Raw genomic sequence first — 24924 nt, 5'->3', positions numbered from 1 at the left:
GATTTACTCTACTATTTAGTCTGCTTAGACACCTCTGAAGCACTTTTTGTGTAGATTGATGCAATGCGGCGAATTTGAAAATTTTAGAAAAAAGAATTTTAGAAAAATATAATAAAAAAATGAAATATATACTAACTTGCTGTCTTTACAGTACCCACGGAACAACTGAAAACCCGACAAAGAGAGAGAAGAGAGAAGAGCGAGAGAGAAAGGGTTGCCATCTTGGTAGTTGCAGCTCGCCGGACTCCGCTCCGCCCCCTCGCCTCTTGCCGCTCCCCCGCCTCTTGCCGCTCCCCCGCCTGCAAGCCATTGAAGTTGTCTTAACAACAACAACAAGAACAACAACACTCGAAGGCGTATAGTCTTCTTTCGCTGAGTGATGGCGCGCAACCGCCGCTTTCCACCGTGCTTGCCTTGTCGGTCTCGGAAACTTGCTTGCGACCGCTCGCAGCCTACTTGCAACAGATGCCTGAGAGCACGACGTAGAATCAACTGCGTTTATTCCGACTCATCCGCGTTGGTGACGGCGGCCTCCGGTCAGAGCCGCGTGTCCATCCCAGCTACCGAGAGGAATATTGCGGAGAGCCCACCAAATGTCCTCCGAAAGCATGCAAACGATGATGCCATGAATCATGGCTACTTTGGGAATACAAGCCACAACAGTTTGCTGGAAGAGACGCAGCGCAATCTTTTCGGTGCCAAGCGCACGCTTTCCCCGTCAAGCTCTGCAAGGAAGAGAGTTCCATCTCCGGTAGCCTGGGGGGACCTTCGGCCACCACTACGGGAGTCGGCTCTTTACGTCCTCCGTTGCTTGCGCGACCACCTAGACGATCAAGTCTCGTTTCCGCCACCCTCAAGGGAGCGGCAGGGCTGGGTTCTTATCGCCATCGACCGTATCCTGGCGTCACTGCAGGTGCAGTTCAAACAATATCTTCGTGGAAGCGAGTCGGACCTACACATTCTGGCCGGAACTCTGTGTAACAACACCAGACAGCCGGTCAAAGATGAACGATGTGCCTCCTCGTGGATTGATCAGTTCTGCGGCAGCAATCTGCGATGGGAATCTATGGGTCTATTGTGGGCGGCCAGCGAACATGTATCGGACGACGTCGATTCCTTACGCAACAATCCCATGGATTTTGTTACCAAGAGACGGTGTCCTGACACGGCCCGAGCCTGCTTGACTTACTCCATCGAGCTCGCTCGTGCTTTCACTGAGGGTAACGATCTCCTTCTAGACTTGTGTCGGCGAAAGGCAGTACTTGACTCTGTTCTGGACGGAGATTCCCGTTAGAGAAACCATCCCATCATCTGGCTATCCTGTAATGCTGACTACGTGTAGGGATTCCCAGCTACGCCTCCCACGGCCTGGCTGTCACCATGCTGACGTATTTGGGACTCCATGTACTTGATAACGGATATGCTTATCAGCCATCCTTTTGCGCCGAGAACCAAAGGCGGCTAGCAGCCCAGATTTTCGCAACCGATAAGTTCGGGGTGGCGTTCACCGGCCGGCCACCTCTCCTTCCTCTTGGCTATTGCTCGATGCCACTGCCCCTCGACCTGCGCGATGAGGACCTGGCGTCGAATGAGGTGACTCTGAGCCAGGCGATCGAGTCACTGGACGACCGCGGATGGAATACAGCTGGGGAGGTCTATCCCGCCACCCTCATCCGCGCCCGCCATATCATCGCCGCCATTCGAGATGAACTCTTAGGGATCGCGCTGCACAAACATAATTCGGTTGACATCGAGCAGCTTCGGTTGGTGGCCTAAGCCAACACCATAGGGAAGTGGGAGTGCTCACTAAATCATATAGACGAATCAGGACTCAGCAAATCACAGCCGCCGCCTCCCTCCCGTCAGGGTTGATCTACCGAGCGGAAGACCTGGACGACCCCACCCTCCCCCTGGAGAGACTGTACTTCAAGATTACCATTCAGCTCGACCACCTCAAAAATACCTTCTTCGTGGAGCGCTTACTGCATGCCCACGGCCCGCCCGACACGCCGACCGACCTCCTTCTGACGAGCTTCGGCCTCGTGCGCTTGACCATCGAGCTGTGGAAACGCCGCGACTCCTTCAGCAGTCCTTTCATGCGACGTGACTTCGAATGGATGGTAAGTATATCTGTGTTTTTCACACCTTCCGGTTTTTCCGGTACCGAACGTGAACAACTACTGACGCTCGAGGCAAAGCTCCTCGAATACGGGGTCCCTGGGGGCGGCATCCTTTGCCAAGAATTACTCCAGTCCACCTATTCGGGGCGGTCAAATTCTACGGCTCTGGCTCCGGGGTTGACGCCCTCGGCCATTGTGCAGCAACTCAGCTTGCTGGTCGCCTTCCTCGAGTGGATTCTCCGGAGGACCCCAACAAGCGCGTCTTGCGCCAGCTGCAAGCAGCTCATCGAGCGCGTCCTGGACCACCACTTGAATGTCCCGGCAGAGGCCCAAGGCGACTATGAGGTCGCTGCCTGGACGGACCTGAACTGGGGTTCCATCTCCCCGGTGCATTTTGGGCTGGAGTTGCTGAATACGTTCGACTGGGTGGGACAGGAAGGGTCGGGGTAGAGGGATTGTGACGGGGACGAGGATGGACACTCCGGGTCTTTCACTTCGGCATCTGTACGCAAGCCTTCTTACAATGTTGTAATGTAGAGATGCCACTTCTGGCTCGTCCTGTGAAAAATGATGTAACTCAAAAAACATACAACAGAAGGGATTCGCCGGTGGTCACCCACCCAACTACTAACCTCCCGGCGTGTGGCTTAAGTACGGCTGAGCGGACGGGAAGCCCTGTTTTCCACACCCTGTGGTCGTATGTGCTGGGGTCAAAAGGGCGTTAATCTATAATGGTTGACTATAAAGTAAGATTTTTATACAGTTCAAATAAGAGCGACGGCAGGTTTACCTAGAATAATACCCCCATGATTTTTTCATGGATTTGTTACTTTGTTCTTCGTGCGCTGTATCAACGACCGGCAGGCAGGCAAAGAAGCAAACCGACTCCACAGAACTACAACCTTCCAGGACATCACCTCCACGACTTCACCTCCAGGACTCATGCAGGCGTGCGTGATGCGCCGCGAACGCATCCCAAAATGCCGCAGTCACCCCGCATAGCCGGCCATCGGGCATGCGGACAGTACACACATAGTCGTTTTCCGCGTTGCGCTGGTACTGGTACATGGACTGATAGTTCACTTTCTTCTTCTCTTTCCCGGGGCTCGCAGACTTCCCGCGCTCCTCGGCAGAATGCTGCGGAGTCAACCACGGCGTGCCACAGCTCGGGCAGCCGTAGACCAGCCGGACATTCTGCTCCGACAGCTCGTGGATCCTCAGCTGCGCCACACAGCCCAGATGGAAGCAGCTGTAGCAGTTCGAGCACTGGTGCAGCGCGCTCTCCGGATCCTCCTGGAGGCGGTGGCACAGCCCACACTTGAGGTGCGTCATCCGCGGGCGCTGCACCGGTACCTGGAGGGGGCGGAGCTGCTCCGGCAGATAGTGCACGTAGTATGCGAGGTTGAGGTGGTAAAGTGGCGGAGACATGTTGGTTGTAGGTCTGTCAGTTGAAGGGGGGTTGCTGACTAACATGTAGAATAAAAGCATATCAGGGCGGGTTATATACTTCCAATCAACACGAAGGGAACACTGATTGTAAGCAGGAGTATTTCAGTGTGGAACAGGTTCACCTCTTTGAGGTATCTTGAGATGGCGGTATTCTTCGCGTTGGTCTTTGACAAGCTTGCTTCTGACTACTGCCATTGAGCTTGGCTCTGTCACCTGGTTGGGGTTGTTTCATGTTGCAGATATTATAAAATTATTGTTCACTCTACCACCTGCTAAACCACATCCAACAATCATCAACATAGTCATCATGAACAGAAGCTTCATATACTTCGCCGAAAAAGGCTCTCCGGAAACTATGTTCTTTCCTTTGATCTTACGCCAGACACATGGTCTCTCTGAGTGTTGCCAGATCTATCCCCTCCACTCCAGCGGAACTCTCTCATCGCGTCCGAAGATGCGGAACGGAGCGCTGGAGTCCCAGCAACCGGCCTCCAGGAAATCGCCCGTGACGTTTCGCACGGCCGTCGTGTTCCCAAACTCCAGAATCAACCCTCCAGATGGGGCACTGGCATTGAACGCTGGCCAACCCACCGCCGTGCTGACTGTGGCAGGGTCCTTGAGAAACGCCAGCAAATAATCCTGCATCGTCCGCGAGGTCGTGACCTCTAGCTCCGAGATCTCCCCGACATCCAGCATGTACGTACCAAAGATCATCAATAGATCGGACCAATGGAACGCGCCCAGCCAGGGAACGGGGCTGATGTTGGTGAAATTGCCCGCCCACTCGTACCGGTACGTCTCGAGGCCCAGTGAGGCCCGCAAGAGCGCATCCTTGTACGACGCGCAGAGCCATTCGCCGGTCGTCTCCATGGTGGCGGTGTCATTACCGGGGGTGATGGGATCTTCGCGGGCGGCGTTGGAGCGGATCGCCGGCCCGGGAGCCACTCGACCCAGTCGGTAGCGCTCGGTTTCATTGGCGAAGATGTACTTCTCGTCGGCTGTAATATATCCCGCGTTCGTTAGTCGTATTCTAACACATGAGACTAAAGAATAAGAGAATGGGGATCGGGACAAAGGAAAGAGGGGGAAGGGAGACAAACGGATATAGTTCGTGAACGCGATGGACGGGGTGCCGTTGTAGCGGTTGATATACTCCTCGATCTGAACCCAGGACACCTGGCGCATGCACTCCAGCTCCGCCTCGGCGTCGTCTCCGTAGTTGCATCCCAGACCCTTGGCAACGATGTGGAAGTCCTCATAGACGTCCTCCGTCTCAGTGGTGTTGATGGTCACCGACGGGGGCGCAGAGATCACGCCGAAGCGGACCGCGAGAGGATCATCCGGGTAGGCGAGGGTGTAGAGGTGTGTCAGGGCAGCGCCCTGGGATTGGCCCCACAGCTGCCATACGAAAAAGATTGATCAGACTTGATCCTCAGACGGTTGTCAGGGGCCTAGTCATTGCAAACTTACCATAATGTTCTCTGGATCTCCCCCGAATGCCCGAATATTCTCCGACACCCACTCCACCGCCGCGCGCACATCCATCAGAGTCAAGGATGTCTCCTTCAAAGCTTTAGACTTGGGATCTAGAAGCGCAAAGCTCTGTCGTTAGAAATCCGTCTGATGAGGGTTCCAGCTGAGTACCCACTGCCGAAAATATTTGCCCGGTAGTTAATGGTCACCACAATATGCTCCTGCGAGTTGGCAACCCAGTTCGAAGGCAGCTGGGAGGGGATCGCGATGCCCCCTGTGGTCCCTCCTCCTCCCGTGACGAAGAGCGCGACGGGTAACTGGGAGGTTTCGTTGGCATAGGCCGGGGTCCAGATGGCCAGTGATAGGCAGTCTTCCGAGGATGACCACGCGACGGAGCCCTGGTTGTCGGATTCGCCGATACTCAGTAGGAGATTCGGCGGCTCATATTGAGCCCACATGGACTCGCCCGCAGCAACATACTGCGGACATGCTGAAGGGAAAAGGTCAGCCGTTGTTATCAAGCGACAATCCTATCCTTGCCATGGCTGATCAATGAGGCATTGGCTTACCCGGGCCAAATCGAGTCGAGTCAATTCTTTTCGACGAGTGCGCCAGTTTCTGAGGAGGAAGCCAGCGGAGGTCGCCAACCGGTGGCTGCGCATAGGGCACCCGCAAGAACTGGCGGACATTGGGATAGGTATCATTCAACATGCCAATGAAGGTTCCGGTCCGGGTCTCGACGGTCAAGTTCGACCAGTTGGACAAGGTCCGCGCGGGTTGCCAACTCAGATCCGCATAATAAGGAGGGTTCAACTCGGCCAGAGCCAGGGAAGCAAGGCCGAGCCACCCAAAAGTCGCCCACGGAGTCATGGCTCGCGAAAGTGTTGTGCTTCTCTACTGAACAGCTTTGTTCCCTAATGCGAGTTGTTTTACAGCTCATATTGGCCTGGACGGGCTGGGGTATGGGGCAACTTATGAACTCCAACTACATGCTGTGTCTGAAAGCTCCGAGTGCGGCGGATGACCGAGAACCCGACAACGGAGACAGGCGTGAGCTTCCCTGACGGGACAAGGAGCGTGGGGAGTGTGGGGTAGTGAAGAAAATGATAACCCGGGCACCTGGAGCCAAGCACCCCATTTGAAATAGCCCGTACGTACGTATTCGAGCCGGAATCAGACCATGTTTCCCGGCTTGACGGACTGTAGAGCAGGATTGAATTCCACGCCAAGCCCAAAGGGCAATGTGCCGGCAAATTCATTATGCGGGGGAGAAAGCCGACTGCTCCCGTGGTGATGATGTCCCGCCGAGATATCGTAAGAACCTTATATGGTCGCCCCATTTTCCATGTCGTCTTTACATGTAGGCACGGAGATTGCGCGTTGCACCGGGGACAGTGTAGGAGAAGACGCTCTGAGGACTCGCTTACGAGATATATCGCCCTCTCGCATGGGGGACGTATTGTCCTAAGCAATTGGAACCGAAGTGTAGAACCTGTTGAATCGACGGCGTCACGGAATATGTGGCTCGGAGTAGTCTTCCTGAAGCAGGCAATACGACCGCGAATTAGCACCAAACAGGCAAAGTGTAAGAATCACCGATCATTCAAAGTGAAAGAGGCTATGTCACATCCCGTACTCTTAGTAAAGATATCGACAAATGGCTAGCTTCCGAATCGACCATATGACATCGGCCAGGGCAATGACAAGGCTATGTATGAAAGGGAAACTGTTTTGCGAAACAGCCAAAAATCGGGAATGAGAAATTTCAAGCAAATAGGTCAAACCTGTACGTAGCTCTTGGATGATAGTATATTGTATAGAAAGAACCAAATATCGCCAACGAGGTTGTCGGGAAGCAAAGTTAGGCTCTATTAGCTCAAAAGCCACCTTTTTCATTTACGCTAAAGATCGCGTAGTCGGTGGGATATGATCGGTCGGTTCTTCGTGGCCATGAACCCCATTTAGGATCTGGACACGGTTATTTAGTTATGATCCATTTATTGGAACACTGTGAGGTCAAGCCAGATGTAAATATTGCTTAAAACGGTGTCGAGTGAAGCATGAGCTAATTTACAGGGCTAGTGGACAATTTGGGATTCGTGGATTGCTAAGAGACGAAAGTGTTCAAGGGGAAAAAAAGAAATGCTAAGTGCATCATCCGTGAATCGAACACGGGCCTCATCGATGGCAACGATGAATTCTACCACTAGACCAATGATGCTTCTATGAGGTAATGCCGGCAATCTTAGTTAAATGGAGCAAGCTAGCCTTTCTACTCGCAATTGCATTTTACCCTGGTCCGCCCACTAGTCAATAGAGACCATGCATTTCTCATCATCAATAGATGCGTCCACACCCAGATCCATGCGATCATCAACTTGACCACAGCAGAGAGCTATTGCAACATAGAATATCATAGAAAGGCGAATGGTCACCTGGATGAAGGCGATGTCCCAATTCAAAACATTCCTGATGATCCACACCCGACTCTGTATTGTACTTACAACATTGACTATCTCTACCGGCGAGGATATTCCCTCTCTTGCGGAGTGAAATACACAAACACCTTGCGAACGGTATGATCACGACATCTCTACCGCTTCTTACTAAACGGAGGTACTCTAGGGACGTGCCTCCCGAACTTCCCGAACCACCGCACCGCGCGATAGTACAGATGAGCACAATTGACGCAGCTCCAATGACTATTGATGCGATGCCACGGCGTCGTCACCCCGCGACACATGTCCACCAGATCCTGCTTGAAGCGCGCATCGATCGCCTTCTTCGAGGGGGCGTGGTCGAAGCGCCCCTGCTCCTTGTAATTCCGGTATCCGAAGTCGTGGCGCAGACAGCTGTCATGGAAGTTGAAGCCCAGCGGGTAGTCCATCGAGGCTGAACAGCCGTCGTCCGTCCAGTCGAGCCAGGGGGGTCGTCCCTGCACGTCGCGCTTGTAGGTTAGGAATTCTTGCAGCGTGGCGTCGAAGAGCAGGTAGTCCGTGCAGGTCTCCTTTTGCTGCTGCGTTGGGCGGGATACCCCGCAAGTGGCGGCTTTGGTAGCACGCTGTTAGCCCTGATCTCATCAATTGTTCCATTGTGCGTTGATAGTCAGACATACATCGCGCCGCTGGATTATGCTGTTGTCTTGGGGCCATGAGGTTAATGTGATGGTGATAATGATGCACCGTTCCGAAAACGTTCCACAACGCTACGTGACTGTTGAATCTAGGTCCATGAGAATGCGCCTCTAAGGAATGGATTTCCTAAATATATATAGCCGTGGCTGTGAAGTTTGAATACGAGAGCCATCTGTCCAAGCTCACAGAGACAAGACTCGGGATCGTAATTTGGGTTTGGAAGGCTTTCTAGACCTATACACCAGGAGCCAGAATTATCTGCGAACAGCACATAGTACCATCCTTTTTTGTGGGGGAACAAAGAAGGATTGTGAGTTTGCTCGGGTACGCCCGTATTCGGGTGGGGATTCGGCATGCCTCGCTTCCACGGCACGCGGGTCGCATCCAGCACCACAAATCCACGGTTGACTTCAAAATAACCCCTCCTGCATTTTCGGGGGTGTATGATTTCGAGAGAAGCCAACTGCCGTTGTTGTTTCATTAAAGAAGAATAAGATTCAATTGTCAAATCACTTGCAAAACAATATCTTCATGCATCATGTCGGCTCGACTGCGAAAATTCATGAATAGTTCATCAATAGAGGGAAATGTACCCCGGTGTCTTGGGCATTTTTCGCCTTGAAATCATACCCTGTGAGTATGGGTGCCTCAGAACAAGAATTGCACCCTCAGGGGCCATATATGCTTACACTATGCAATATCCTTGCCATGGTCGGTCCTCACCTCCGACACCCCCCGGATCTCCTCTCCGTCCGCCCCCGCGAACGCCGTATCGCCAAACAACTCTGCAATCTCCTCCAGCGTGCTGTTGGCAGTCTCCACGTAGTAAAAGTACACCAGCCCAGCTGAGAACAGACAGAACCCGGCGATCACCAGGTAGAAATACCCGTGGATTCCGGCAAAAGCATCCGGAGAAACCATGCCGATGATGAAATTGAAGATCCAGTTACTGGTGGTGGCCAGCGCCATACCCTTGCTGCGGCCGCGCAGGGGGAAAATCTCAGCGGGAAGAAGCCACGGCATCGGGCCCCACGTGAACCCGTATACAATGTTGTAGAGCATGACGAAGGCGTACTGTCCGTTCGCGCGGGTGTGGATGTCCAAGTCCGCTTCCGTGAAGGCGCAGACGATACTGAGCAGGATTGCCATACCGATACCTGGTTTGATGGAAATGTTAGCTGTCCGGCCCTGATAAGATTCTCACTGATTGGGAAAACTCACCTCCGAGGATGAGCAACGGCTTCCGACCCCACTTGTCTGCCAACCACCATGTTACGACTGTAGCCGCAGTATACGGAAGCGCGTTCGCTGCGGTGTAGAGCAAAGACTTTCGTTCATCGAAGCCCGCGGTGGCAAGAGTGCTGGGGAGGTAGAAGGAGATGATGTTGATGCCGTTGAGCTGCGCGAACATCTGCACCGTGATCCCGACAATGGTCCGTTTGCGGTATCGCGTGAACATCTCCTGTTGACTGTCTTAGTATCGCCCTGAATGACAAAAGACATGAGGATCTTACCATCCAAGTGGACTTTCCGAGGTTGCTCTCGAAGATGACAGCCTCTTCGATCTCGACGAAGACCTTCTGCACATGCTCGGCTTCGGTATCGCCGTTCGCGTGCAGGTCGGCGACGGTCTGCAGACTCTCCTGCATGAATCCGTTCTTGGCCAGCCAACGCGGGGTCTCAGGGAGATAAAATGACATTGCTAGCAGGATAAACGAGAGGACGATCTGGATGATGAACGGCCCCTGCCAAGACATCTTCCCGGGCAAGAGAAAATTGAAGCCGTAGTCCACCCAGCACGAAAGCATGTATCCGGCAATGAGGAAGGTATACTCAATCCCCACCATCATTCCACGCCGATGCGGGGCAGCAATCTCCGTCTGGATGATGGGCACAGTCATGGACAGAAACCCGACACCCAGGCCCTGGATGGTGCGACCAGCAATGAAGGTGCCAAACCCAGGGGCGAACATTTGGATAAACGCGCTGAAGAAGTAGATGAACCCTCCAATCCGGACACACTTCTTGCGCCCGATGATATCGCCGAGTCGTCCTGCGATGAGAGCGCCCACCGCTGCGGAGGCCTGTAAACATGCCACTGCTATGCCGGTAATCGAGGGATCGACCCCGGATGTTGAACCGTCCGCACCGCCGTAGTCTTTGAAGAAGCGGGCGACAAACACGGGGTTCACGAGAAGACCCGACATGATACCTGGGTTGAACTTGCCATTAGCCGTTCTTCTTGTTTATCTTGTCTTTTCTGATCCTTCTCTTTTTTCTTTTTCTAGCTTGACGGTCGGGGTAGGACATACCGGAGTTGTATCCGAACAGGGCATCGCCCAAACTACCGAACGCACATGTCGCATAGAGCAAAGGGGCGCCCTTGAAGGGATATCGGGCGGTGATGGTCTTGGGCTTCAACCTTCTCTCCAACCAGCCTTGTTGTTCATATTCGCGAGCCGCTACCGCCTGTGCGGTGCGGGTTAGGGCAGCCTTGTCGGTCGCTGCAATGGCTTCTTTCACGGACATCGCGCCAAAGTGCTGCGGATGAGCACTATCAATCAGAAAAAAATGTGTTCTCGTTATTATCACGACACAGCACGAGGCATTCTGGGGCAGAGTGGCCGTGGGGCCGTATTTCTACCCCGGAGAGTCGTCCCATGGGGAAGCGAAGGGCTACTTCTCCAGGTTTAGGGAAGTGGAGCCTCTGAACGATAATTGAATCCGTAGTAACGTAGGCCAGGCCGACAGGCCTCAAGCCAAGCCGGTTGTAACATCTTCTAGGGTCACCGGATGCCTGTGAGGGGAAATGTTTTCGGTTCCGACCGCAGTGGGTTCTGTTCCCACTTGGTCCCGACTCCCGAAAGCCCTCATCTTCCGCCGGAACCGAAGACATTCATTCACTGTCCGGAGGATTGAATCTTAACCGGGCCGGTAGAATGATGCCATTTAGGATCACGTGATTGCGACTGTCCTACAACATACTATCTATAGTTACATTCGATGCCCACTACACTAGGAGGCATACCCATTAGGCGACAAATGCTGCTAAAATTCTTAGCTAGGCTCATGAGCATGTGGGATAGGGAACTGACTCCGGTTGACCTCCAGTATCTCCACCGTGGCAAGGCGACATTACCTATTATCTCCAGAATCGCTATAACGGCTTCAAATTGCTTCATAGCCCAACCGCAAAGTTTGATAACAAGAAGTGAATTCAGGGGCTCGAAATACTTTAGATTGCCGGTGGCAACTATTCAATCTTCTGGAGCCATCTCCTGCGAATAATCATCCCTATAAACACCCAGTCACGACTCTGACGTCCTTGTTCCAGCGATTTTGATCTCGAGTTGCAAGGTAAGTGAGAGTATCGGGTCTAATATGACTCTGGAACAACTCTTCTAGCTCGAGTTGACCGAAGAAGGGGGCGCTTCTTTCTTTCTTCCGATCAGAGCCTTGTCAGCATGGTGTTCTGCAGTGCACCGTCAAACTTGAACCATCACTTTGGCTTGAGCCGGATTCTCCAGAATCTGGTCAAAATGACAGCCCTGCACTACCAAGGCCCAAAACCAGATGTGAGTGGGCCACAAAGGCCTGATATTCTAGCACATCGTCCAGAATCCTCGTGTCGCCTACAAGCTCTCTCAACGCCCACGGATCCAAAACACAGTGAGCCTGCTTGCGGATTGGGAAACACCTGATGGAGAGCCAGGTCCGCCCCGGCGGAGGTTCCGGCGGAAATATTGCCTTGTATCAAGGGCATGAGTACAGACCTATTTTGCCCGAGACGAAAGAGACTGCGGACGTCATTCCTAGATGACCATCGTGTCGCAGTTCGAATTAAGCCGCCTACCACCTTTGTGATTACATAAATGCCACCGGGCTTTGAGTGAGGCGGGCTTTACCTCAGAGCCGAATTGACCAGGTCGGATTGATAATAGTTTTGCCACTCTCGCCAAGTAGATGGCCTAGCGGTCTATGAACTGATCCCAGTAGGATCTGTCGTATGCCATGCCCATTCCATCCCATTCCAAGACCACCAGAGTCCAGACCATTGGCTCACTCGGACCCAGGCTAGGAAAATGATCGGGAATGGTCGGTCAAACCCGCGTGCCTTGATGGAATTCGATCTCACTCGATGTTTCAATCACGCGTGTATGTCGTGCAACATCTTTCACTTCATCACCTTTGGGCCCAATGACTGTCTCCGACATATCGAAATCAGTATCGGTACATAACGCAAAGAAAATGTCACTCTAGAGATTCCGCCTGACAGAGGTAGCTAAGGCTTGGTTACATGGTCATCACGAGGTCTGCTCATCATTCACGTCGGCACCCGCCCGCTCACAGTCCCGCCTTCCGTATATTACGAGGCTCGCCCAATATCCACGGCCACCTCAGGAGGATGAAGCTGCATCGTCATATCACTTTCTGCAGGTCGCACACTGTCTTTCCGTCCACACTTACGAAGTTTGATGTCTTCTAAACCGGAAGACGAGCGTTTCATACGCCAGATTCTCGAGCAAGACCCACTACTTAGGACTTTCATATTCAAGTCCCAGACTAGGCCATTCCGTCCAGGTGACTTGAAGTATTGGTAAGCCGCCACCTGTTGACCCGCCAATTTTGGATGTAACTCACACTAATGCCTTTTCTCAAGCGTTAATACTCGACACCAGAAGAATCGGATAATGGATATTATGGTGGTCAATTACATCGCTTCTGGTGAGACATTTGTGCGATTACGATGAGCACAACATTATTGACTGCGGCTTCGACCCGCCCTGCATGTGACTAGTATGCGGTATGCTGCTAGTCTGAATGCCTCCTCGTCACTCTCGGACTTCCAGAGTGCTTTACCATGCTCGACTTTGGATTCTCTCGTTTGTTGGCAGAAGATTGACATTCTTTTGTGAGACAAGGAACATTCGAATTTGTCTTTGGGCTGTCTGCCGATCGTTGCGCATGGGCCGCCGATTTCGAGAACAGCTACCTAGACAGGTCGGATGCGTGCTAGAATTGTTCTCCAAACCAAAGATTCTCCTGTCTCTCATAGTGCGACCGGCCCCAGATCCAGAAGACCCAAAGACAGAATCACATCACGCCGTGGTGGAGAAGAAATGTGGCGTACCTCCAGGCGGGTAATGTGAAAATCACGCATATGACAAGGGCTAAAAGTAAGACCTAGTGTCGGGGTAACAAAGAAACTCACATCACACGGACTCGGCTGTTTGCTTTTCTCATATAGAAGTCCAATTCCATGCCAGAGTCTCCAGTGCTGACCTCGATTCACATTTTCGAATCTCCAACCATCATTTCGCAAGTGGAGTTGGTTCTTGTTTCCTTTTCGTGGGTTTGCAAAACATTGACCGCTGCTGGGTTGGCACGACTCGACTTTTCCCTGACCGTTGTCTGTCTCAACAACGATAGGAACGATGAAGCTATATGTCCTAACCTCTCGCTGCTCCTGCGGCCTTTCTCCGAAGCCTCACTTTCTAGCTTCAGAATAATATACCATGATGACTCTCAACGCCTCCACTGATTTTGACCCTCGTAGTCAACTGGTGCCGCATATTGTCGACCACTTTGCCGCAACCAAGCCAGAAGCTCTGTATGCTGAATACCCCCGCAACCTCGCAAGCTATGAAGAGGGGTACCAGGCCGTCACATACGAAGTTCTCGCCAATGCCATTAACGGCCTTGCCCACTGGCTGGTGAGCCACCTAGGCCCCGGCAAGGGAGAGGTTCTCACCTACGTGGGCCCTAATGATTGGCGATACCCAGCTTTGATTCTTGGGGCTGTGAAAGCGGGTTACTGCGTATGGTGAGTCTCGTTACTACTTTCACATCACTGCTAGTCTCAACTAATACAGAAGGCACATCTTCTTGACTTCGCCCCGGAACAGCCCCGTGGCCCATCAGTCCTTCTTACAGAAGCTCAGCTGCACCACGCTGATTGCTCCGGTACCACGCCCTCCTGCCGCGGCAGCAATCCTGGAGGCCGTCTCGCTCCAGGTCCTCGATATCCTGGGTATGGAAGAACTCGTAAGCATCGAGTATCCGCCCTTCGAATTTTCGAAGACCTACCCGGAAGCGGCCCTCGAGCTACTGGTCATAATCCATACCTCAAGGTCCACCGGAATCCCCAAGCCCATCACATGGACCCACGAGACAGCGGTCAAACATATGCGGATGCAAACTCTGGACCCTCCCCCGGGTTTTGAGACACAAAACCAATGGGCCTTCGGCAAGAAAATGTACATGATGCTGCCCCCCTTCCACGCTGGCGGAGTAGGGCATCTCCTGTTCGTTACTCTGCCTGTAGAGGTCACGCTTGTGATGCCAATCTCTGGAAGCTTGCCTACCGCTGCCGGGATGGTGGCAGTGCGCCAGCAGACGCTTTTCAGCTTCGCTTTCGTGACACCATCGATCGTCTCGGAGCTGGCGCAGACCCCCGAGCTACTGGACGATGTCCGCACCCACTTGGAGTTCCTTGGTTACTGCGACGGGGATCTACCCCAGGCGATCGGTGACACTGTGGCTGAGCGGATCAAACTGGTGAGCATCTATGGTGCCACGGAGATGGGACTGATCTCCGCGATTCACTCGACGACCGACTGAGATCCGACCAAGGACTGGCGGTATACGCGTTTCCACCCTCATCTCGGCGTGCAGATGCGCCACGTCTCGGGCGAGGAGCATGAGCTGGTCATGGTGCGTACCCCTGAGTATGAACGCCACCAGTTCCCTTTCAGTATCTTCCCTGATCGTCAGGAATACCACACTTCCGACCTCTTCATCCATCATCCGCATCCGGCCAAGGCCGATCTGTGGCGCACAACGTCACGTCTGGACGATGTGATTGTCTTTCTCAACGGCGAGAAGACGAACCCGATCTCGATGGAGCAGCATATCGTTGCCGCCAACTGGGAGGACTGGCTGCTTGGTCGCCGGTGCTCAACGCTTTCAAGCCGCGCTGATCGTGGAGCTCGGGAAGGCAGAAGCAGCGCCGAGTGCCAGTGAGCGCGCGGCGATGATTGAGAAGCTCTGGCCAAGCATTCAGGAGGCCAACAGCGCCTGTCCGGCTCACGCCCGCATTACCAAGAGCCACATTCTGTTTGACACCCCGAAGAAACCCATGTTGCGCGCTGGGAAGGGTACCGTTCAACGTGCTGGTACATTGATGCTCTATGCATCGGAGCTGGAGGCTCTCTACGCCGACGCTGAGAAGTTGGCGCAGGCGACCGGGGGCATGGTGGCAGGGCCCGGTAGCGTGGATAATACTAGCCAGGTCGCCGAATACATTCGTGTCTCTATCCTGGCAATCACGGGGTGGAGTGCAGAGAAGCTTTGCAATGCAGAGAACTGGTTCCCTCTTGGCATAGACTCCCTGCAGACGATCACATTGACCCGAGAGCTGAAGCATGGTCTCAATCTACCTGCTCTCACGCTTAATCTGATTTACTTGCATCCTTCCGTGACGGCGCTCACCCATGCGGTCGAAAAGCTGCATCAGCAGGGTAGGGAGTCAATGCAACTGCAGCAGGAGACTTTGCTTCAGGAGCGCGACCAGCTGCTGCAGAAGTTCACTAGCCAGATCGAACTGCCCGCGGATTGCGCTGCGCGGTCTGCGACCAGACCGTCAACAGAGACGGTAGTTCTTACCGGCTCCACGGGCCAACTAGGCTCATACAACCTCCATGCACTCCTTCACAATCCCTCGGTGGCACATATCCATTGCCTCAACCGCAATGAACACGCTCGAGAGATACAGCACGAGCGCATGGTGACGTATGGTCTAACGCCCCTGGCTAACGACGAGTCTCGCGTGAGTTTCTGGACAGCGGATCTCAGCCGAGCAGATCTCGGAACGCAGCGCGGAGTCTTCAAGCAGCTACAGCAAACGACCACATTGATCATCCACAACGCCTGGACGGTGAACTTCAACTACTCCCTCGCGGTCTTCGAGCCCCATCTCCAGGGTGTAGTGAACCTCATCAATTTCACAACTCGCTGCCCTCAGTCCCCACATCTCTTCTTCCTCTCCTCCATTAGCTCCACCGTCGGCCATAGAACCGAGTCCGGCCTCACCCCCGAGACTATCATAACAACCACCACCCCTGCCCCGAACGGCTACGCGAGCAGCAAGTACATCGCCGAGCATCTGCTCGCCCACGCTGCGCAACAGAAATTGCAGCAGCAATTCGAGAACCATAACGAGCGGGAACTCTCTTTCGCATTTGCCCGCGTCGGCCAGGTAGCCGGTGCAGTGCGCTCTCCGGGCCTCTGGAACCCGGCAGAATGGTTCCCAAGTCTTGTCCGGAGTTTGTGGCATCTCAACGCCCTTCCAGATACATTGGGTCCCGCATTGAATCGCATCGACTGGGTCCCAATCGATCTTTTGGCCGAGGTGTTGGTGGACTTGGCCCTTCTCGGCGGAGCCCAAGGTGGGAAAATGGCTGGTTCTGCGCGGGGGCAGGTGCAGGTTTACCATCCTGTTAACCTTCACCCCAAGTCCTGGGATGAGGTCCTCCCTGTTATCGTCGGGGAACTCGCGGCGCGGCGCAGTGTCGATGAGCTTGAGATAGTCTCACTGCGGGAGTGGGTACAGCGGGTTCGTTTCGATGTCGAGACCGCTGGGCGCGGGGAGGACCGTAGGAAGCTCGATGAGAAGGAGTTGCAACTGCTTCTGGCGCGGAATCCGGCGGCCAAACTGCTGGAGTTCTTCGAGGGGTTGAGCGGACAGACTGAGGCAGAGAATGCGCTGGGGACGGTGCGGACAGCTGAGGTTAGTCGACGACTGCAGGAGGTGGAGGGGGTGCAGCCGGAATGGGTTCGGAAGTGGGTTGGGGAGTGGTTGGATTAGGTTTCCTCCTGCAATTTGTGTTCCCTAGAATGGATCAATTCATTCACGCTGGCGTCATCGCTTCTCCTTCGCGACAAGTCTAGATATATGAGACGAAGCTGGCGCCCCCTTTCTGGAGGGTGAACGATATCATGTGGCTGGAGCGGTAGACTCCGAGATCTCATTGCAACACCCAAACCTTGTGAGGGCTTGACCCCGGAGCCTTTCTGCTTGGCCACATTGTTTATGTTGAGAGAGTATACTGAGGTCAGGTCAGTACACGTAAAATGAGACATGTTTCTATGTTGATCTGCTGATTAATAAATAGATTTTCAAGCCTCCTTGCCAGTATGTCTGCCTGTATGACAAGGGTTGTCGAGAGTACTACTGCTCTTTACTTGACCTAAGCTCTAAAGCATACCTATCATACACTTCCTCCGATTAAGTAGTAGAGTTGATCTGTCGAAATATGCCATTGAGTATTCTCTTGTTTCATTGGCGATTAGTGTTATTTACATTGCAAAAGTGTTATGTCTTCAAGTAATGCAGCCGAGCCCGAGAATCAGCATGGGGCCGGGCTCGCCCATTTCCGCCGGGCGGCCAAGCGCAGGGAGGGTATACTCAAAGAGACCAGCGCAACGCATATCTCCGCGACGGAGCAGAAGTAGATCGGCACGATGTCTCTCGTCGGATCGTTGCCCCTGTAGAGTTTGACGATGTAGGCCAGGCGGATCGTTGCCATCGAACACGTCCTGATTAGGTCCATCAGTTCCGTCCGGTCGGATCGATCATTGCATAGACGGGACTCACAATAGACCCGTTGAGCATAACAGCAGCAGAATACCGGTTCTTAACCGACATTTCACGTGAAGACCTAGAGCATGCTCAAACCACGTTCTCACAGTGAGATGTCCCACGTTGAAGACTCACCCAAAATTGGCCGAACAGGCAAAGCTGTGATCCAGATATTACTGATCAGGAAGACCACGGCCACATCGCACCAGAAGATGAGCTGGCTGATACATGCCCCTTGTGCGGCCTTGGGTTCAAACCAGAATCGCCCGATCGGGTGGCACTGGAAGATGGCCACGAAGATGAAGACGACGGTGATCACCACGATCACCGCGATGGTGATGGTAATGATGGTTCGCATGTGCTGGAAGACCTGGCGGTACAGAAAAAGGATCGACAGTTTCACCAACGCAGCGGAGGTGATGTAGAGAACCTGCACGGCCAGTTGGATCTAGAGACGGTGGTTTTCAGCTGTGGAAGATCTTTCTCCGCTTGTGCTCGAACCTTTCCAAGGGCATCATAATCGATCCCGCCTTCCTCGCTCCTGCGGCCGATCCCACGCAGGACTCCTACAGACTGATTAGCGGGAGTTGAGAGAGCCTTCGTCATTGAGATAGTACAATACCTAAGATAATGGTCGCAAGCATCCCCGCACAGGTTACAATGGCCCCGAGACCACACAGATCCTCGGCTATGCTCGACTTTGACAGCCAACAATGAATGGCGAGTTTGAGCGATGTCATGACCAGGGCGACATAGAATATACATGCTGAAAAGACTATGAGACTTAATCCGTAGCCAGATGGGCTTGAGTGCTGAGTGAAGTCAGTAGACCGAACGCTACTGCTTCAACAAAAGCATGAGTACAGTACAGTACTTATTTACCTCGTCCATTGAAATGATTATATTAAAAGAGTCTAGCAATGACTGCGAAGCCTGTGGCTACTAAAAAAAAATAGCTACACGTATTGAGATTTGGCACACAACTGTAGTGATAAACGATCCGAGCCCCAAATACTCTTGTGCGTCACCAGTGGACTGGGATGCCAAGAACCAGGGATCGAGATCAGGGTGATGATCTCAGCCGAACCGTCGATCCAACCACCGAGTAAAGGCGGACCACTCCAATGCGATTCTGGAACTGTCCACGTGCTGTAGGGCGAATAGGTACAGGAAGGCTATGCAGCGCTGCACTGGGCCGTACATCTATGCTTCAGTTTCGCCTCTCCCCTCTATGAGAACTGCCGCATACAGTAACTAGCCGGCAATTTCATTGGCTTATCGCGATCGAGAGGCCGCCTAATCTCCCGCATTAGGCAAATGAGCATTTTCACCTGCAGAGCCGACGTTTCCTCTCATGCGGTGAAATCAGGTTGAAAATGATATTACGAAGTGCTCCGTAGTCCCATTGAATTTGGCGCCAGATAGGACTAATCCTATGCTGTTAGTATGTAACTGCACTCCTTTGGAAAATTAGTTATGTCTTCATAAACTGGGTTTGATCGTGCGTAATCAGCCGAGGTAAAGGAAAAAAAAAAACAAAAAAAGAAAAAGGAAGCTTGGCCGAACGGTCTCCACCCTCACAACCCAATCAATCATGGCAAGGCTTCTACAGTAGTGTATACCATACGGCACAAGTTCCTCCCCACAGCTCAGACATGCACTAAGTGTGATAACGCCTCAGAAAGGCGGAGGATGGATGTATTGAGAATAGTATTGATATCCAGAGCAATTGAATTCCTCTGCATCTAATGAACTGGTGTGGAAGCTTGGACAGGTAGGCGCGAGAGGGGTTTAGTACATGTGATGTCAATCACAAGACTTTGTTTTTGAAGTTTAGTATCCTTTTCAAATCAATACGGTATGAATTGTACTCCGACAGACTCCAATAAAAACAGTCCTTTGATGTCGCTACACACAACTTGCATTCAAGCATTTGCGCCCCCATCAACATTCCACACCGCCCCTGTCACATAGCTGCTCTGTTCGCTCAGCAAGAACGTCGCCACATCTGCCACTTCCCTCGGTTGACCTGGCCGAGGAATCGGCGTATTCGATGCGGAGGAAGAAAGACCAGCGTTGTTCCTAACCTCATGAAACATCGGCATTTCGATAGCTCCACTGTACTCGTCTCTGAGAAATCGGCAAGAAAACGTAGGGTAAGACCAGAGGGATGAACATACGGCAACAGACAATTCACCCGGATGCCCCTGCATCCCACCTCGAGAGCTGCACTCTTGACCATCCCGACTGCGGCATGCTTGCTAGCAGCAAAGACGGCCCCCTTCTGGTAGCCCCGCGTACTGAACATGCTCGCAACGTGCACGACGCTTTGCAGTTCACCCAGGAAGCCAGGAGTCAGAGCCTCGCCCAGGATGTTGAACAGCCCTCTGATATTCAGGTTGACGATGAAATCGTACTCCTCTGGACTGGTTTCCCAGATCGACTCCACTCCCAGCTGTCGACCTCCGGTCCCCGCAAAATTAGCAATCCCATGAATAGCGCCAAGGTGATGCTGTGCCTCCGCGAGAGCAGCCTTGACCGCGGAACGGTCCGAAACGTCGACGGTCTGTGCCAAAACCTTGCCCGCGTATTGATCTTGAAGGGACTTTGCGACCTCCGCGAGCCGGCTACTGTTGATATCCCAGAGCGCCAGATGATGTCCACTGTTGGCAAGGCTGGTAGCCGTTGCGAGGCCCATACCTGAAGCACTACCAGTCACAACAATGACTCTTGTCGCCATTTTTTGCCGGTCGGTCTCGGGTAGAAGAGGAGGAGAAGAAAAGGAAGAAGAAATCGGGATACAAGGGTCAGAAAGGGAACTGAGTAATGTGGTCTTTGATGTTTATGCTTTCACGGCTTCGCTTGATCCGCATTCCCAGGCGACAGGCCCCTTTTATGCCATTGGGCTTTGCTAACGCCTTCCATGGCGTCTCCCTTCATGGTCGACGTCAGTGTCAGCGAGCGGAGTTTAGTTTTCCTGCTCAGCCTAAAGTCCGGCCCGGCGCGGTCATCAACACAAGTCCACTTGGTTAGACTGCACATGCCAACCAGAGTTGGTTCCGCATCTAGACGGGGCTTGGCGCCTTTATTTGAGAGCAGTCACAAACTCTGGGCAGTCTCTCTCGCGATCTAATACAGGAGCTCGTGGGCTGGCGCAGCTGGCACGATCGGTGAACGACAATTCAGGGCCCATTCGTAGCAAACAACAGTTACATTCGACATCCAACACGGCTCTTATTGTCGATAGCCTTGAAAGTATTGGTCCCAAGAAAACAGTAGGGTTGATAAGCCTACAACAAGGCCGGGTCTTCTGCATGTTATATGCGCCCGTGCTACATAGTACAATACGTACATTCCGTGATTCCGAACGGATCGGACAAATCAACGACTATGCTCCAACACGCCCAACCCCTTCTGCCGAACAAGGTCCAGGGCCGCCCGCAGCCATGCAACCACCGCGGCATGGCCGGGCTGATACCGCAGACTGTCGATCACGATTCCAAGCGCCGGAGTGACCGACAGCGGTCCTGCGAGCAGAAATTCATCCTGCATCAGATACTCAACCGATTGACAGACATGATGGGCCATAGAGACATACTCTCTCCGATAGCCGAGGGCTCGAAGCGGCCCCACTGACTCATCAGCTGGTAGCATGCAGCTGTTCGGAAACATGCCATCGTACAAATTGCACAGACCCGACCACAGCAGGACCCGCACCGCCCACAGCAGGATGAGCGTCGCTGCGGTTTCGAAGTCTGCAAAGTGGAAAACGAACGGGAAGAGGTTCTCTGTATGCTCGGGTGCTGCCTGAGGGGGGTTTTTCGAGGCAACCGGCCAGTAAAGCGGGTCCGAGCTGCCACCCTGCATGGCAGCATAGACCATGTCCAGCTTTACGTCGATTTGCCAGCATTCCGTGATCAGCTGGAAACAGGCCTCGATTTGTTGGTCAGGGCTTAGGCTGGGTAGGAGGAACACCTGCTGGAGAATCCCGGGCGCCTGCGCGAGACAATCGACTACCTGCGTAAAGGGGGTTTTCGGGGTTCGACCCCACGGTTGATTTAGCCACGCAGCATCGGATAGAAAGCTCGAAGAGTGGTTTTCCAGGGCGTAGATTATCTGTGGTCGAGAAGGTGAGTTTCACACAAATGACTCGATCGCTTGTCGGCTCGGGACCCAGCTAGCAAAGAACTCACCCCTGGCATTCGGACGCCGAGGAACAACTGGTGGCCCGGGCCGGAGCAGTGGGCTTCAATCCCACGCGCTTCCACCAAGGCAAGAAGGCCCTGGCAATGACCAAAATACCCCTCTGACCCGGCATTCGGGCATTCCGTTGCCTCGTACAGACTTAGAGCCATGCAAGCAGCCAGCGTTGCATCATCCTGGGCAAGCCTGCGATTCCACAGCGCGCGCTGCAGTTGCTGAAGTCCTCGGGTGTAGAGGCTGTGGCTGTACCGGACCAATGCCGGATCGTTGAATTTGTGGCCGACTGCTGCGGCTGCGAGGGCGACACCGCTTACTTCCAGGGCTTTAGTCTTTATGGGGAGCTCTGTGAGAAGTGTGATCCACGATTTGGACGGGGACTTGGACCATTCCGGTGGGAGACAATTGGCGAGAAAAGACAAAACCAGGTTGTGGCTCTCGTGGTGTCTCTGGAGCAGCGTGTAAGCCGGGGCCCTCTCCCTGAATGAGCAGAGTGCTTGATCGTCCCCACCAAGCGTGAGTGTCGATGTCTCGACGGAGCGCGGAGAACCCTCAGTTGGCCATTCTGACGGCGAGGGAGAAGACTTGAGATACACGTGTTTCTTCTTCGCTCCTGGCTGGACCGTGACAAAGACCCTGCTCCGCTCATACCCGCCACACACTCGATTGGATCGAGTGCATCGAGCACATGCCGGTTTTTGCTGATCGCACTAACTCGAGACATTCAGTGTCCAGACAAACGATGGAGGAGGAATAGGCATATACCGCGATTTTCCGTGCTCGACAGGTATTACAACCCTTGGACTTTCCGGCGACTCCAACCATGCTTTTCGAGTGGGGCCTGAATTGCCCCGTAAGGCTGCCGTGGAATCAACCCTCAGTCGGTGTGGACAAGACAAAAGCTTTGATCTGAGATGGCTGAGGTGAGCCAAGCGAGTGAGAAGATCGAGGCTCCCTTGTCAGAGTGGATTTAGTCCTAAACTGGCTGCATCTTGCGTGCCATGAGGTTTCCAAGATCGATGGCCAAGGGAGTTGATTTGGGGCTGAGTCAATGCCCAACTGGGAAAGATTGGGGGAATGTGGATGACTAACATCGCCGCTAGTCCGAAAAGGGGGTTCATCTTGCGAGACCTCGGAGGCTGAGCTTGTCCCCGACACCTGGAAGCCCTACATCGCATCATTGCATCTTGAAGAAAATGTTTATAAAGGAGTGAAATGGTCCAGCAAGATGGATCATAGAGCTACTCCTCAATTGGCATTGACTCGGTCATTCTCCCACTTCCCAGTTCAGTGAACATCTTTATCTCCCGATCGCCCTTCAAATATATCTGTTGCGGTTTGATCCTCCGTATATATTCACACAGCAGTCAACCACGCCATCATGTTCAACGACCACTCCAAAGCCAGCATCGCGCAGATCATCTTCTATATCCCTGTCATCTTCGTATCAGCATACCACGCATACTACCGTCACAAGCGGCCGCGTATGTCATGGCTGATTATACTCTTTTTCTCGCTCAGTAAGTCGACAAACACCCTCGGATTTCAGAGTATGCTATAAGCGAATGATGATTCTGACACATCTGAAAGTCAGAGTCGCCGCCGGCATTCTGGTGATTCTGTTTGAGCACAAACCCCGAACTGGCATCATGGTCGCCTCGATCATACTGCTCAATACGGGCGTGTTCCCCTTGATCGCCGCGACCCTGGGATTCATCCGCATCATCCTAGCACACGAGAAGGAGGTAGTCAACCCACGAATCAACCGCTGTCTGATGTTTTCGCGCATGCTGTTCTTTGTCGGACTGGGGCTGCAGATTGCCGGCGGGTGCCTCGAAGGGAGCGACAGTGCCAGCGATGTCGCAACGGGGGTGAAGCTCGTCAAGGCTGGATATAGCATTGTTGTGGTTTTCGAAGCCTGTCTGCTCCTCGTGCAAGCGTACTTCTGGATGCATCTTCCTGACCTCTCGCAAATGAGCTATACTGTGGGTTCTTGTCTTCACGATAAACACCAATAGCGTTCCTGCCTGTATTAACCGCGCAACCACAGATTCTCAAGGCGATGGCTCTGGCCCTACCCTTCCTCGTTGTGCGCATCACCTATTTGTTTCTCTCGGTTTTCCATGCGACCGATCTCCGATGGAACGATCTCGCCGGTCCGATCGCTCCGTTTGTTCTCATGGGCCTGCTGATGGAGTATGCCGTGGTTTGGATCTACCTTGGCACTGGGTTTGTGATTCCCAGCTGGCGAGAAATGAAAGGGGATCGGGTCGTTTCCATGACCAGATACCCTTTGGTGGAACAGGTCTGAGGTGAAGACTGCCTCTGGGAGCGAGAGGCTCCGTGGTAAGGATGGCCCAACCTCATTTGGAGGACACATCATGATGATGTATAGCCCTCAGTAAACATAAACCATGCCGGTATATGAGATGTCAGACAGCATTTCGCAACTTGATGTTGTATTTGTCCCCTGTGCTATGTACTGGGTTGTTCAGGGGTGTTTTATTTATCCCTTGATGGTGATGTAAGACCCATAAATCGAATGAGGGGGAGCTGGTTGCCACCGTGGCGAGTGTTATTAGGGTCTAGAACACTGAAACGAGTACGAGAGACAGAATACCCATGACGGTTCAGGACGGAACAGTAACGAGCCTGGCTGCTGTGAAGCTACACATCTCTTAGTCAGCGGACTGACGTCAATGCATAGAAGAAAATTCAACCTAGATTTGCGTGCCTTCATTCAGCTAAGAGCACAAGCGGTGCGAATAGAAACCATCGTTCAATCAGTCCCTTGCCTGAAGATTGACCACAGGTGTAGCGCTATTGCCATACGGGAAGGATCTGGGGTGTCGAAAACTAGGCCTCGAAATTCTGATGCGTCGGTCAACATCTGGCCTGATTTGTGTGC

General features: G+C 53.1%; 10 protein-coding genes and 1 non-coding gene across 11 annotated transcripts; 3 read left to right on the top strand and 8 right to left on the bottom strand.

The window, feature by feature from the left end:
• The first annotated feature begins 324 nt into the window (after positions 1-324).
• On the top strand, positions 325-2676 carry BO72DRAFT_444124 (uncharacterized protein). The gene is made up of 4 exons (XM_040943737.1): positions 325-1289; positions 1343-1763; positions 1820-2120; positions 2199-2676. The coding sequence occupies exons 1-4, from the start codon at positions 380-382 to the stop codon at positions 2568-2570; spliced, it is 2004 nt and encodes a 667-aa protein (XP_040806203.1). The 5' UTR covers positions 325-379; the 3' UTR covers positions 2571-2676.
• Positions 2677-3047: 371 nt separating this feature from the next.
• Positions 3048-3548, bottom strand: BO72DRAFT_491815 (uncharacterized protein; the record flags this gene model as incomplete). The annotated part of the gene is made up of 1 exon (XM_040948226.1): positions 3048-3548. The coding sequence occupies one exon, from the start codon at positions 3546-3548 to the stop codon at positions 3048-3050; it is 501 nt and encodes a 166-aa protein (XP_040806202.1).
• Positions 3549-3974: 426 nt separating this feature from the next.
• On the bottom strand, positions 3975-5912 carry BO72DRAFT_420177 (alpha/beta-hydrolase; the record flags this gene model as incomplete). The annotated part of the gene is made up of 5 exons (XM_040942698.1): positions 3975-4567; positions 4670-4967; positions 5040-5155; positions 5218-5532; positions 5612-5912. The coding sequence occupies 5 exons, from the start codon at positions 5910-5912 to the stop codon at positions 3981-3983; spliced, it is 1617 nt and encodes a 538-aa protein (XP_040806201.1). The 3' UTR covers positions 3975-3980.
• A 1280-nt stretch (positions 5913-7192) lies between these two features.
• On the bottom strand, positions 7193-7263 carry BO72DRAFT_t12. Its single transcript has one exon. It is a non-coding gene; the product is annotated as a tRNA-Gly (tRNA).
• A 372-nt stretch (positions 7264-7635) lies between these two features.
• BO72DRAFT_491813 (phospholipase) lies at positions 7636-8194 on the bottom strand (the record flags this gene model as incomplete). The annotated part of the gene is made up of 2 exons (XM_040948225.1): positions 7636-8090; positions 8158-8194. 2 exons carry the CDS (start codon positions 8192-8194, stop codon positions 7636-7638), a joined length of 492 nt encoding a protein of 163 aa, XP_040806200.1.
• A 529-nt stretch (positions 8195-8723) lies between these two features.
• BO72DRAFT_420174 (sugar porter family MFS transporter) lies at positions 8724-10875 on the bottom strand. Its single transcript, XM_040942697.1, has 4 exons — positions 10489-10875; positions 9691-10388; positions 9398-9638; positions 8724-9333 (listed from the first exon to the last, which is right to left on the bottom strand). Exons 1-4 carry the CDS (start codon positions 10703-10705, stop codon positions 8867-8869), a joined length of 1623 nt encoding a protein of 540 aa, XP_040806199.1. The 5' UTR covers positions 10706-10875; the 3' UTR covers positions 8724-8866.
• Positions 10876-13695: 2820 nt separating this feature from the next.
• BO72DRAFT_524019 (acetyl-CoA synthetase-like protein) lies at positions 13696-17042 on the top strand (the record flags this gene model as incomplete). The annotated part of the gene is made up of 4 exons (XM_040949832.1): positions 13696-14000; positions 14053-14734; positions 14810-15122; positions 15148-17042. 4 exons carry the CDS (start codon positions 13696-13698, stop codon positions 17040-17042), a joined length of 3195 nt encoding a protein of 1064 aa, XP_040806198.1.
• Positions 17043-17583: 541 nt separating this feature from the next.
• BO72DRAFT_491810 (uncharacterized protein) lies at positions 17584-18556 on the bottom strand (the record flags this gene model as incomplete). The annotated part of the gene is made up of 5 exons (XM_040948224.1): positions 17584-17773; positions 17832-17895; positions 17952-18264; positions 18318-18382; positions 18439-18556. 5 exons carry the CDS (start codon positions 18554-18556, stop codon positions 17584-17586), a joined length of 750 nt encoding a protein of 249 aa, XP_040806197.1.
• Positions 18557-19723: 1167 nt separating this feature from the next.
• BO72DRAFT_395247 (SDR family NAD(P)-dependent oxidoreductase) lies at positions 19724-20633 on the bottom strand. Its single transcript, XM_040941988.1, has 2 exons — positions 19997-20633; positions 19724-19934 (listed from the first exon to the last, which is right to left on the bottom strand). Exons 1-2 carry the CDS (start codon positions 20554-20556, stop codon positions 19742-19744), a joined length of 753 nt encoding a protein of 250 aa, XP_040806196.1. The 5' UTR covers positions 20557-20633; the 3' UTR covers positions 19724-19741.
• Positions 20634-21085: 452 nt separating this feature from the next.
• Positions 21086-23222, bottom strand: BO72DRAFT_140377 (Zn(II)2Cys6 transcription factor domain-containing protein). Its single transcript, XM_040939172.1, has 3 exons — positions 22782-23222; positions 22010-22726; positions 21086-21932 (listed from the first exon to the last, which is right to left on the bottom strand). Exons 1-3 carry the CDS (start codon positions 22839-22841, stop codon positions 21198-21200), a joined length of 1512 nt encoding a protein of 503 aa, XP_040806195.1. The 5' UTR covers positions 22842-23222; the 3' UTR covers positions 21086-21197.
• A 54-nt stretch (positions 23223-23276) lies between these two features.
• BO72DRAFT_524016 (uncharacterized protein) lies at positions 23277-24327 on the top strand (the record flags this gene model as incomplete). Its single annotated transcript, XM_040949831.1, has 3 exons — positions 23277-23536; positions 23607-24001; positions 24067-24327. The coding sequence occupies exons 1-3, from the start codon at positions 23398-23400 to the stop codon at positions 24325-24327; spliced, it is 795 nt and encodes a 264-aa protein (XP_040806194.1). The 5' UTR covers positions 23277-23397.
• Positions 24328-24924: the final 597 nt, after the last annotated feature.

The sequence above is a fragment of the Aspergillus fijiensis genome (assembly GCF_003184825.1).
Source record: "Aspergillus fijiensis CBS 313.89 unplaced genomic scaffold BO72scaffold_3, whole genome shotgun sequence".
In the NCBI taxonomy this organism is placed as follows: Eukaryota; Fungi; Ascomycota; class Eurotiomycetes; order Eurotiales; family Aspergillaceae; genus Aspergillus; species Aspergillus fijiensis.
The sequence above is the reverse complement of the archived record's forward strand: the minus strand, read 5'-3'. Positions and strand labels throughout refer to the sequence as shown.

Excerpts from the sequence above, each read along its gene's own strand:
- BO72DRAFT_444124 (XM_040943737.1), top strand. The coding sequence starts at position 380 with ATGGCGCGCAACCGCCGCTTTCCACCGTGCTTGCCTTGTCGGTCTCGG. Across the intron at positions 1,290-1,342 it reads TGTTCTGGACGGAGATTCCC|GGATTCCCAGCTACGCCTCC; the intron begins GTTAGAGAAACC and ends GACTACGTGTAG. Across the intron at positions 1,764-1,819 it reads GTTGACATCGAGCAGCTTCG|ACGAATCAGGACTCAGCAAA; the intron begins GTTGGTGGCCTA and ends TAAATCATATAG.
- BO72DRAFT_420174 (XM_040942697.1), bottom strand. The coding sequence starts at position 10,705 with ATGTCCGTGAAAGAAGCCATTGCAGCGACCGACAAGGCTGCCCTAACC. Across the intron at positions 9,639-9,690 it reads TCGGAAAGTCCACTTGGATG|GAGATGTTCACGCGATACCG; the intron begins GTAAGATCCTCA and ends GACAGTCAACAG. Across the intron at positions 9,334-9,397 it reads GCCGTTGCTCATCCTCGGAG|GTATCGGTATGGCAATCCTG; the intron begins GTGAGTTTTCCC and ends CCATCAAACCAG.
- BO72DRAFT_395247 (XM_040941988.1), bottom strand. The coding sequence starts at position 20,556 with ATGGCGACAAGAGTCATTGTTGTGACTGGTAGTGCTTCAGGTATGGGC. Across the intron at positions 19,935-19,996 it reads CGGGTGAATTGTCTGTTGCC|TGGAGCTATCGAAATGCCGA; the intron begins GTATGTTCATCC and ends AGACGAGTACAG.
- BO72DRAFT_140377 (XM_040939172.1), bottom strand. The coding sequence starts at position 22,841 with ATGGTTGGAGTCGCCGGAAAGTCCAAGGGTTGTAATACCTGTCGAGCA. Across the intron at positions 22,727-22,781 it reads GTCGAGCACGGAAAATCGCG|TGCGATCAGCAAAAACCGGC; the intron begins GTATATGCCTAT and ends GTCTCGAGTTAG. Across the intron at positions 21,933-22,009 it reads TCGGCGTCCGAATGCCAGGG|ATAATCTACGCCCTGGAAAA; the intron begins GTGAGTTCTTTG and ends TCTCGACCACAG.